The sequence below is a fragment of the Cibotium barometz genome, chromosome 26 (genome assembly GCF_041138505.1).
Source record: "Cibotium barometz isolate CiBa-2024 chromosome 26, ASM4113850v1, whole genome shotgun sequence".
Classification (NCBI taxonomy): domain Eukaryota; kingdom Viridiplantae; phylum Streptophyta; class Polypodiopsida; order Cyatheales; family Cibotiaceae; genus Cibotium; species Cibotium barometz.
The window spans coordinates 7,455,917-7,468,392 of record NC_141071.1 but is presented as its reverse complement, the minus strand read 5'-3'; the positions used below and the strand labels follow the sequence as shown (position 1 = coordinate 7,468,392).

The 12,476-nt window shown below is 45.7% G+C and overlaps 1 protein-coding gene across 1 annotated transcript in view; it reads left to right on the top strand.

Moving 5' to 3' along the window:
* Window positions 1-496: 496 nt before the first annotated feature.
* VCL1 (vacuoleless1 (VCL1)) overlaps window positions 497-12,476 on the top strand; it is a 53,849-nt gene continuing 41,869 nt past the window's right edge. The window contains exon 1 of the mRNA XM_086820196.1: window positions 497-1,539. Coding sequence (XP_086676322.1) covers window positions 766-1,539 — 774 coding nt within the window. The 5' untranslated portion in view covers window positions 497-765. The remainder of the gene's footprint in view (window positions 1,540-12,476) is intronic.

Below are 12,476 nucleotides of genomic sequence, written 5' to 3'. Positions count from 1 at the left end.
TTAAAATTTAATCAAAATTAATTAAATTATGTCGATGTTTGTATTTATATTTTTAAATACATGTATATATGTATAAGTATATGTGTCTATGTATAGGTTTATGTATCTAAAACATAATATTGTATATACTATATATTTACATGTGTATGTGTGCATGAGTGAGAGAGAGAGAGAGAGAGAGAGAGAGAGATTGAAAGAGAAAGAAAGAAAGATTTTATTAACGTCTTCCAAAAGACCAAACTCGGCCTATGAGACAAATCGGAGTACCTGTATGAGAGAGAGAGAGAGAGAGAGAGAGAGAGAACGCTTCTATGTGTGGGAGAGTGTTAGAAGAGAGAGAGAGTGTATGCATGTGTGTGTGTGTATGTGTGTGTGCGTGAGAGAGAGAGAGAGAGAGAGAGAGAGAGCAGGTGTGTATATGTGTGTGCATGTGTGTGTGTGAGAGAGAGAGAGAGCAGGTGTGTATATGTGTGTGCATGTGTGTGTGTGTGTGAGAGAGAGAGAGAGTTTCGACATTTGAGAGTGTGTGTACGTGACAGAGAGAGGGAGAGGGTCATGTGCATGTGCATGTGCATGTGTGTGTGTGAGAGAGAGAGAGGGTTGTAGAGAGGGAATAGTTCTTTTGTGGAACCTTGGTGGGCAGCAGCAAAGCGCGGGTGCAATACTAGTTAGCTATTAAATTAATATCGTCCCCGGGAAAAAGCAACAGCCTGGAGTCGGGAATCGGGATCACTCGGGCTGGTCGATTGACCCGAAGCAGTATCGATGGCAGTCTCCATAGCTGCAGAATGGCAGACCATGGGCAACAAGTTCTACCGGAAGCAGGAAGTTTACACTATGTGTTGGCAGAATGTAGACCTGAGCAGGCACAAGGTAGCCTGCTCTCGCTTTGGAGGTCCCATAGCCATCATCAGAGACGAGTCCAAGATCGTGCAGTTGCGCGCAGAGTCTGCTAGACCCCGCCTCCTTATTTTCTCTGCATCAGGTACCCTCCTCGCCTCTGCACCATGGGACCGCCCCGGTGGTAGACTCATAGGCCTTGGCTGGACAGACGATGAAACCCTGATCTGTATTGTCCAAGACGGTACCATCTTTCAATACAACATACATGGTGAGCTTCAAGACCAGCACATCACCATGGGTAAAGAATGCTGGGACCAAGGAGTTGCACAGTGTATCATATGGGGCCATGGCTTGGTCTGCCTTACAGAGAATAACCAGCTGTTTTCTATCCCAGATTTGCATTCTCCTCAGGTACAGAAGCTTGTAAACCCTAACCTCGATGAAGAGCCCCTTTGTATGCTTGTCGTTGAGCCCCAGCACACACAGACAGGCTATCTCGAAGTGCTCCTTGCAGGAACCTCATCTGTCCTCAGAGTAGACATAGATTCTGTCCAAGAACATGCTGTCAACTACGGACCTATTCAGAAGATGGCCCTGAATCCTAATGGTTCCCTTTTGGCTTGCTTCACATATGATGGACGATTGTTGGTTGTGAGAAGTGATTTTTCTCAGGTGTTGTCAGAATTCAATACAGAGGTGTGTGATCTCCCCCTCAGACATGAAATCCACATACTCAAACCCTTATCTCAATCTTGAAGTGAAAAGGAATGTATTATACATAAAAGAATGCATCATCATCCCGACTTTTCTTAAAAAGATGCAATTATTGACTGTTTTGCTGCAATCTATGATACTTGCGATTCTTCCCATTTTTTTGAAGTAGAAGATACTCCTGAAACCTGTAACCAATTTGTTTTCACAAGCAAACTGATGCATCTCATACTCATGCACGAGACCTTGAAACAATGAAGGTTTAGTGCATCCAATCTTATCCTTTGTGTGGCTTGCATAACATCCTTAGAAGGCACACATACACTAATTGTTGCATAGATATCTTGGTTTATACTGTATTAGGTAAACTGCCTCATTCTAAGCCGAGCATTCGTAAAGTCTAGATGATAGCCTTCTTGTCCCTGTCTTAAAACTGAGATTGCAATGTTTGTGTGCAGAAGTAGCCTTGATGGCTGCACATGTAACTTGCTGCAGGTGGTCACTTGTTGCTTGCTAGAGAGGGTGTTTGCAATACAGTTGGAGTTTGAGGATGAAGTAGGAAAGGGGGAGGTATTTTTAGCATCCCCAAATGACAGCCCAACCAGCCCTACTGTTTACTGCTCGCATGTATTGTATCCTCAATGTCTTGAATGATGGTTGACCTGTGTCATATGGGCAGCCGACCTCAGCCCCTGCTGATGTGGAAAAATTTACCCGAGCGATTGCAGATTGATGAGGGGCTTGTGCGGATAGTGATAGATGACCTTGATGTGCTTTGTGCCAGTGCATTGACTGCTTGGATAGGTTAGAGCCCCTAGATTCCAGAAGTACACAAGGTTGGATTTGGGAAACGTCACTATGTTGGTTCTTTTTGGTATTTTTGGTGTAGGGTTGCCCCCCGTTCTATGCACCGTTCCTCGGTGTGAAGGGCTGCAACCCTCGCCATCTCTTTGATCACTCGTTACCAGTGGTTCATATGGATACAAAAAGTTGACACCACAGTTGGCCAGGACAGGTAGCATGAGGGACGTTCGAAAGATCGCCATGCCTATTGTCGTGAAGATTCTTCTTGATATTATTATGGCTACATTAGGGAAAAGTGTCACTAGAGCAGCATCGAAGCCCTTGAGACAATCATCATCAGCTGTGCAAAAGTATGGATAGTCACACACGATTTTGACTACTATAAGTAAGACCCCTTCTAGTGGGGGAGTGATGTCGACCTTCGAGGAATTCAAGGAGTTGAAGGCTCTATTGTAGGATTTCTGTCACGCAATAGAGGATTAGCAGCAGGCTTCCTAAGAGGATTCTTCACAGCCATCGAGAGAGTTGGTCGTAGCAACAGAGGTGATTTCTCCATTGATAGCACCACATGAGGACATGTTAGTAGTTGTGGCTTCAGCATTGGAGGGAGGCTGAGAGGATGGAGTATTTTCTTAGTTGTATCACAGGGTGTATTATATATGCTTATATGTAGTGCTACATGTGAACATGCACTAACTCCAGGGGTGCTTTTGTCCTACGGGTTTTCCCCCTTGGACATTTGGTGTGAAAGGACACCTAGACTAATTTTATTTATATGCTTTGTACTTGTGGTTGTGTACACACAATCTTATCATTCTGATACATTCAGCATCGTGTGGCTCTCCCATCTCTCTCTCTCTCTCTCTGTGCCATACTGAGTATCCCTGTGCTTGACATAATTGAGAGAGGTGTACCCTCTATTAGAGGATGATGTGCTCCACATGCTTCATATTCTCATGTACTTCATGATGAGACTCACTTGTGCTAGTGCTTATCTGATGATCATTGTATCAGCCTCTACTTTGAGAGAGCTACGTTATTTGTACTTGTTTTGTTTTTCTTTTCCATGATGAGACATACCATGGATAGCATTGTATCACTTTGGTCTCATAGACCCATTGGGTCTTTAGGAGATGTTTAATATAACTTTCTTTCTTTGTTGTTTTCTATCTCCATTTCTTGCATGTTAGGATTAAGCCTAACTCAACAGTGGTATCAAAGCCCAAGGTTTGTCTTGCCTTGTTTGAGACCAATTTTTACATACAGAGTACACTCGTGCAATGCCCATACATGTCCGTATGTACTTGTGTGTCGTCCACACCCGACCATTCATCCTCGTGAGGCAGCTGTACCTGCCATTTGTACTACCTATAATGCCACGTTAGTACCTGTAGAATATGTACACGATTGCACTTGTAGAATCTGTACCAGCTATACCTATTGTGCCTTCACATTTTTGCAAATTTGGGGTTTTTGTGCGATTTCAGCACATATTGGGGCATTCAAACTTAGAGGTAACGGAATTACTTGTCAATTTTGCTTTTAGCTGTCAATTTCTCTTCCTATAGGACTTTCCTGCAATCAACTGCTGTGAAAAAGGCATCTTACAGCTTTGTGTGGTTTCCCAAGGGAAATTTGGCAAAAGTAGTAGAGACATTATGTTGTTGCCCAAACACATAAAGTAATGGCACAAAATGTAGGGATGTATTTGGAGTCTTGTCTCAAGAGGACAAGCTTGATGGTAGCAACTACTCCTTGTTCTATGGTTAAATTTTTTTTGGTGGATGGCCAATGGTCTATGGGGTTTTGTTGACAGTGATGATGCGCGTCTTGTAGCTATTGCACTTGCTATCCTAGACAAGGTGCACAACAGGCTCTAGCACTTACTCCTGCTACTCAAAGAATTAGTGGGTTTGTTATTACAGGAAGAGCAGCCAAGGAAGAACAAGTCTTCCGTTGTCATGTGCAGGCTATTCTCAGAGCTATGTTCTTGAAGGGCAACAAGATAAAAAACTAAAGAACCAGTGTAGAGCGAGATCGGGAGCATAAGTTGCTATTGTGGGTAGGGAAGGACTGGTGGAGGACAAGGGAGGGCTGTCGGCCAACGCATATTAGCTTTATGACGAGTAGGTTGCAACAACTCCACGAGTTTTGTCTAGGACCTGGCCGACTAGCAGTCGGCCAGTTCACGGGTAAATGCCAAGGCCTATAAAAGGCATGGATGCTCATCATTTTTGGTATTCAGTCCAGCCTTGGATTGAGTCCTAGATTTAGAGATAGATTAGGTATCATTACCTTTTCCAAGACAGCCTATGGTTGTAGGACTTGTACTACCTCTTTGTACTGAATGAATATACCGAATAGTCAGCTATCTCTCTCCTCTCTCTTCTCTCACTTCTATATGCGTTTTGCATCAGCATGTTCCAAGATGGTGTTTAGGGCTGAAAGAAGACTGCCAAAGCTTTTGCATGTGACATTGGTATCAGAGCAGTGCAACCGTGTCTTGATCTTTGGTGATGTTGTGACCAAGCAACATTCTTTCAACATCAGGCTTGGCAAGGATAAACACTGATTCAGTCCCAAAGGAAGGTGCACAGTCCAAGGAAAGGAACACAAGACATGGAAGAGATTCCCAGGAGGTTGGTTGGTGGTGTTCCACAACACCCAAGGGAGTGGCAATCCTGTGAGTTGGGTGTCACTTGGGGCACACCAGGAAAGGCTCTCAAGCAACAGTTTCAAGGGAGGGTGATCCTCCAAGGGGTGGAGTGAATTGTGAGAGTGCTAGGCTCAATACTCAAGAAAGAAGACCAGAGAAAGTGTTCAGGGATAGGGTAGGAATGGAAAGGGGACATGATGGAATAGATGCACAGATCTTCATAGAGTTGGAGAGGATTTGGAGATTGGGCCGGGTTGTCAGTGAAAAGGTTGCTAGGAAGGGAAGGATGACAGGTATAGGACTACGTGAATAGACAATGGGATGATGACAATCATCCAAGAACGGAGATTGGAATCTCGTCATCAAGTTTAGCAGAGGAGGATGCCATGTGCAAGACATTTAGACCTATGTCCTTAAAGGGCAACAAGATAAAGAACCAGATAAAACTAGTTTAGAGCGAGATCAGGAGTATAAGTTGCTATTGTGGGTAGGGTAGGATTGGTGGAGGATAGGGGAGGGCTGTAAGCCAGCGCATACCAGCTTTATGACTAGTCGGCTGCAGCAACTCCACTAGTTTTGTCCAGGACTTGGACGACTAGTAGTCGGCCAGTTTACGAGTAAATCCCAAGGCCTATAAAAGGCATGGATGCTCATCGTTTTTGGTATTCAGTCCAGCCTTGGACTAAGTCCTAGATTTAGAGATAGATTAGGTATCATTACCTTTTCCAAGACAGCCTCTGGCTATAGCCTGTAGGACTACTGCCTTTTTGTACTATATGAATATACTAAATACTCAGGTATCTCTCTCTCTCCCTCTCCTCTCTCTTTTGTATGCGTTTTGCATCAGCATGTTCCAAGATGGTGTTTAGGGCTGAAAGAAGACTCCTATAGCTTCCGCATGTGACATCCGTTATGCGCGGCAACGATTAGGCCTTTGCTGCAAATGACAAAGGCAAGGGCAAGGCAAAGGGAGGCTACTATCAGTCTAAGGCTGATTCTGGACAACCATCAAGCAAAGCAAAGAATGATGCAGATCAGCCCAAGAAGAAGGGCAAGTGTCATTATTGCAAAATCGAGGGCACTACATCAGTGAGTGCAGAAAGAGAGGCCAAGGAGAAGGTGAAATAATCTTGTTTGGCAATGGACTCTTCTAATGCTCGTGCAAGCAAAGATGATGATTCAATTAACTTTGTGCAGGATGATTGGGCTTTTTTGGTTTGCAGTTATGTCCCTCAACATTAATGAGAAACATGTTATATGGTATTTTGACAATGAAGCCTCGAGATATATCACCTCTAAGAGGGATTTGTTTAATTCATTGAGGGCTGTCCTAGAAGGCAAGAAAGTCGCACGTGAAAATAACTCTTCTTTTCCTGTTAAGGTATTGGGAGATCATTCTCACAGCTGCAAATGGTTTAAACGTATGCATTTCAGATGTACTTTATGTGCCAGGGATAAAGAAGAATCTGCTGTCATTTTGCCAAAACAGGTTATGTGGTTAACTTTGATAGATGTATAGTGAGAGATGGAGAGAAAGATTGTGGTAGCCACTTTTGGGACTTTGTACCAGTGGTGCCTGTATCACTTGGACTCATATGAGAAGAGAGCGCAGGATGTATGTTTGGCCACTGCTTGTACATCTGGCATGCAAGAGGCAGAGTTATGGCATGCCAGATTCGGGCATAAGCGAGCCTAATCCGGGTGCTGGGATTAGGAGATAGTAGGCAGATACACAGGACTAAGGGTCATAATTAATAAACTAGGCTACTGGCTATCTATAGTAGTTATCAAGCCTTGGGTTATTATTTTGCAGTAAGTTGTGCGGTGCACTTCTAATGGGTTTGTGTGTGGACTAGATTTTCTACTCCCGTTGTGGACATGGCATATTGCAGATAGTGTTGTCGAGGTTCCTTGTGGGCAGGCACTGGTGGTATGGGATGCCAGTGCTGATTGGCATGTAGCTGTGGAGTGAAACCTTAGCCCTTGGCTTTGGGGTGGATCGAAGTATCGATCCTATGGTTGGGTGGTGAGCTTGCCTGCATCCCTTTTATTTGGTTTCTCTAGTCTTGTGCTGGATTGTGTTTAGGAGATCTTGGTTAGATGGGCGTGGGATTCCTCTTACACTTGGTATCAAAGTGACCTAAACGCAGAGTGTGCAAAGGTTTGTGTGTCTTTCATGGTTTATCTTGCGTCTGGATTCCTAGGTATTTCTCTTAGCACCACAATTGATTTTGTCTTGTCAACATGTATGCTTTCTAGGGTTACTTCTAGGTAGATGTATGTGGATTATAAGAGAGCGGGAAGAGGAGACTCAAGCATATTAGGGGATGTGCAGAAATCTGGAACTCTTGTTCATCTTGGGTTGACTCACTGAGGGCTGTGTTTCTAGGGTTTTGGTACCCTTGACATGTGGTAGAGACATGTGGGCAAGGGAACTTGAGTGTGCAGCCAAGGTTGTACTCAGCCTGTGCGAATTATGACAGCAGGGCTGTAGGCACATAAGCATGGCATGGGACTGGTTGTGCAGCCACACAGTGGGACTGGTTGGCACAGCAGCACAGGACCAGAGTGGTGCAGCAAAAAAACAGTCAGACTGTTGGTGCAGCACAGAGGACTGGTCAGTGCAGCAGAGAGGGAATTGACCAGTCAGCCAGCAGAGGGGTTAGTGCAGTGATAGAGCGGGCTGTGCGCTGGAAAGCCAGATAGCCAGATGCTTCTGGGTGGTGACAGAAGCAGGCCGCTAGGCAGCCAGAAAGGGCATGTAGTTCTTGGGGGTTTTTCTAAAAAAAGATTAAAACTAAAAACATATTGTTTTTTTAGTGAAACCTTCTAAAAAAGAGAACTTGGCCACTTTTGGGGGGTTCTAGGAGGTGCCCAGTTTTTAATGGGAAAAAAGCATTGTATGTAAAAAAAAAAGAAAAAGCTTGGGTAACAACCTATATAATAGTGCACATGGTCCTTATCAAACCATCAAATAGCGATACTTCCTTACATTTGGTGTGGGACAAAACAGTGAGGAGCAGACTTCGCACGTCTCTTCTTGCACACGGATCTTGGGAAGACTTGGGTGAGTGGTTTTACGTGATAGTCTCAGATTTGAACCTACAGTTTGTAGTTTTTTCCCTTGCTTTTCTGAAAATTCAGAATGTTCTTTTTTTTGCAATGCTGAAAGTAGATATGATTTGCCCAATTTTGGCTGATTCGGGAAAATTCCCCACTTTTATATTGTCAGAAGCGTCAATTAACTCTAAAATTGAAAAGCCCTAATTATTTGTTGATGCAGGGGCTTCAATTTGAGCTAATTTCTCCAATTTTTGAGAAATTCCCAAATGTTTGGCTTGCTGCAGACTTTAATTTTGAGGTAGAAGTGATAATGTAGAAAAGCCCCAAATATTTACTAGGTGAATTTTTTGCTTTTGGAGTCAAGATTTTTGTTGAAGTCAATTTGATAGCATCAGATTGCTGATACGAAGAGCAGGGCGTCGGCCTTATAAGGCTTAATAAGCCTTACCACTAAGGCTACGTGGCTGGCAAGTGCTCGTGGAAGAAGTCGTGGACAGCCACGCACAGGTGGGAAAAAGGCGAAGGTGAATGTGGCGTTGGGGTAGAGCACGAGAAGGCACTGAGAGCTGGCCCTTGAGGCACCAGCTGCACAATTGCAAGTGGTATGCACAGTATTGCAAAGTGCAAGGTGGTGAAGGAGCAGTAGAGCGCGGAGCTAGAGAAGGCAGGGAGGAGCGAAGGGAGTAGCAATAGCAAACGACAATCCTCCTGAACACAGGCAGCGACCGGTAAATGCAGCAGGTCCTGGCAGCAGCGTAGTGATGGCGCTTACAGACCACAGGCAATTGTTGGCGGAGCAATTATTGATGGCGTCTAAACGACGATGGGTGTTTAGCTGTGCACAGAAATGGAAATGTATGGATGGGTTGTCTGTGGAACTGTTGGGCAGCAGAGTGAGGACAAGTGGCGGGCTCTGATACCAATTGTAAGTCCAGCCTGCTAGGGTTTCATCACTGACAAGCTATGGTGGGTGAAATCTCTCTATGGTTGAGAAATGAAATGAAATGAAATGTTATATTAACGTCTTCAAAAGGCCATAATGACCTATGAGACCAAAAGTTACATCATGGTGGATCTGATACAATGTCTGGATAAAAAAACCCAAAAAATGAAAAATAAAGATGATACTACTGGCACCTAGAAAAAGAAACTGGAACTGGAATATAGTGAGGGGGGGTACGCTATGGAGGTGAGTGGAATATAGTGAGGGGATACAATATCGTGTGGGACGGAGGGGTACACTATGGAGGTGCCTCCATCTCATAATATGTGCCGCATCGGACACTGGCGGATCTCCTCAATATCCTCTGTGGTCAGCACCCTGACTGGGTGTCCCGCATGCCTCGCAAGAATAATCCGAATCCGCCGCTGCAACCTCCGTCTATGCTGGGATGCCCTCCTCCGTGGTCGTGGGCGTCTGGACCACCCAAGCTCAATCGCACGATCAATCAGTGTACCCCTGGTGTGGGCGGTATCCATGTCCTGCTGCTGCTGTGGTCCATCTGGCGCAATGATGGCTGGACTAAAGAAGTCTGTAATGTGCCTCTGAGTCTGGCTCTCTGTGCGCCTAAGCAGGCTATCTCTATGTCTCCGCAGCTCAAGCAAGAACAATCCCAAACACCTCTGGTCCTGGTACCCCATGACTCTGGAAAGTGGTCCAAAACCCTCTCTGAATAAACAGTGGAAACGACCACGTATCTCATAGTATGCAGTACAATGGCATATATAATGCAGCTCTGTCTCTGGCTCCCCATGGCATACTCGGCATATCCTGGCCTCAGCTGGTATACCTCTATATCGGCCAATCTCAATCTCGAGCTGGTGTGAGGATGTGCGAATCTGACCAATAGCACATCGTACTGCATGAGACAAGTGTACATCCATGTAACTGGGTCTGATCACAAAACCATCTGCTGTGAGTTGAAGAAAATGCTCTCTGTAGAAAGCCATCTTCGTGCCCAGCTCCTCAGTCGGCTGTATCCATGTCCTCCTAATGTCCAGCTGAACTAAATCCTGACGGATGAGTCTGGTAATCTCTGTCCATGTGAGAGTGAGAGAGGGTGCCTCCAGAGAATACTGGAAGGGAGGCAATTTGTCCATGCTAAAACCATGTGCCTGGAACCAAGATGTCATCTGTCCATACCAACAAGCCGTGTCTCCCTGTAAAGCTAACTGTCGGGAGGACTCCAGGGCGAGGCGTGCATATCTGTCTCGGGGGAGATCCCACAAGCCATGTATGTAGGAGACTGATCTCGTAAGAGCCTCAATCACCAGAGGGGCAGCCGCCAGCTCTGCTCGAATAATCTCATGAGGTACCACGGCCTTGGCTCTAATAATCCTAGCAATCATAGATACCAAAGGCCTCTCCATACCTCTCCACCTGCTTGTGCTGTGATGGCCCACTGAAGGTCCCCATATCTGCACTCCATAAAGCATAGCTGATGTCAGTAGAGTGTCGAAAAGCCAAAGTTTCGTTCGAGGTTCCTGAAACTGAACCTGCGAACACATCCTCTCCAAACCACCCAGGGCTGCATGTGCTCTAGTCAATCTAGTCTCTGCTGCTCTCCTCTATCGAAAACACTGGCCCACTGAATACTACCCCAAGATATGTATATGCATCTGTATACTCCACAATCTCTTCCCCATATGTAAATGTGGAAGCTGATCGCCTAACCCACTGGGGCGTGGTGTTAAACACCATAACCTTGGTTTTGCCAAGGTTGACAGACAATCCACTATCATGTGCAAACTCATGTAAAGCATCCAGATGACGCTGCATACCCTCAGGGGAGTCAGAGATCAACACAATATCATCAGCATATAACAATACTGGGATCCATGTACCTGCTAGTTGGGCTCCTCTGTCCCCCAATCTCTCAATGTAGTCAGAAGCCTCATCCACATACATACCAAACAATGAAGGAGATAACAGGCAACCTTGCTTCACTCCTATAGTGGAGTGAACCAAAGTAGCGACCCCCTCTGGGGTGCGTACCTGTCCTGCAACTGATCTATATAAAGCCATAATCCCCCATATGAGCTCTGTGGGTACCCCCATCTCCTGTAATCGCCTCATCAATCTGGCTCTGGGCACTGTATCAAATGCTTTGCGGAAGTCCACAAAGCTACAATAAATCCGTCGCCCATGCGACCTGCCCTCCTCAATAATGGCCCGCAGAGTCAAGATGTGGTCAAGAGTAGAGAAACCTCTCCTGAACCCTGCCTGTCTCTCTGCTCGAATGCCAACTCTCTCTGCCCATCTACTCAACTGCTGCTCAAGAATGGATGCATACAATCGTGCTAGTGTGTGACCAATCATAATAGTGCGATAATTCCCTGGCTCCATAGGGTCCCCTGACTTGAAGATAGGCACGATGGTGGACCTACTCCAAGTCTCGGGTAAGCCTTCGCACATAGCACGATTGAACATCACTGCTAGAAGCTCTGCCAGCATGTCTCTCGCATGAATAAAGTGCTCAGCGACCAATCCATCATGATTATATGCTCTCCCAGTCTTCATCCTATCAATGGCCTTCCTTACCATCTCTGCGGTAAAGAAAGTACATGTCTGTGGGCATGGTGCTGGCGGGTCAGGAAAAGGTGTCTGTCCAGGAACTGTGTATAGAGATGCTGCATAACTACCCCAGACCTCTGTAGAAGTGATGGCCAAAGCAGGGGAGGACTCATGAAACAGACGCCAAGCCTCCCTCGAATCCTGGCTCAAGAACAGCTGGTATAATTCCTGCTCTAGCTGAGCAAGGAAGGCCCGCTTCTTCCTTCGCACAAGGCGTCGGAAGGCAATACGTGACTGTCGGTGAGTAGTGACTCCCAAAGCAACCTCCCGCTGTAGTCGGGCTCTGGTCTCTCTACACTCCTCATCATACCAGCTGTTTTGGGGCATACATCTAGAACGCTGTCTCTGTCCAGGCTGAGTATGTGGATATGCCTCTCTCGCTGCATCATGTAAAGTCTCTGTCAGTATATGGGTCAACTCCTCCAAAGGTCTCCCTGGCTCCTCTGTGTACAGACGTCTATAAATCCCATCTGTGTAGACAGCATCAGTCTCTGAGGTAAAAGTATATCGATGTGATCCGCCCCTCGTGTCCTCTGAGCTGTGGTAAAGTGAAAAGAGATAGTCAATGTCAACAATGCATGATCCACTACTACCCCAATGGGCCGAGATCCAACTGTGAAGTCCTCAATGCATGAAACAAAGCTGGGCATAGCCATAACATAATCCACTGTGCTAGCACCATGTCTATGTGGAAAGCAAGTAAATCCAGCTGCTGACGAAAACCTCTGCAAGCCATTAAGTATGGCCAACCCATGTGCAGTCCCCATATCTACCAAATATCTCCCATACTCTGTGCACTCCACATCCTGTGAGCGTCTGTCTAAT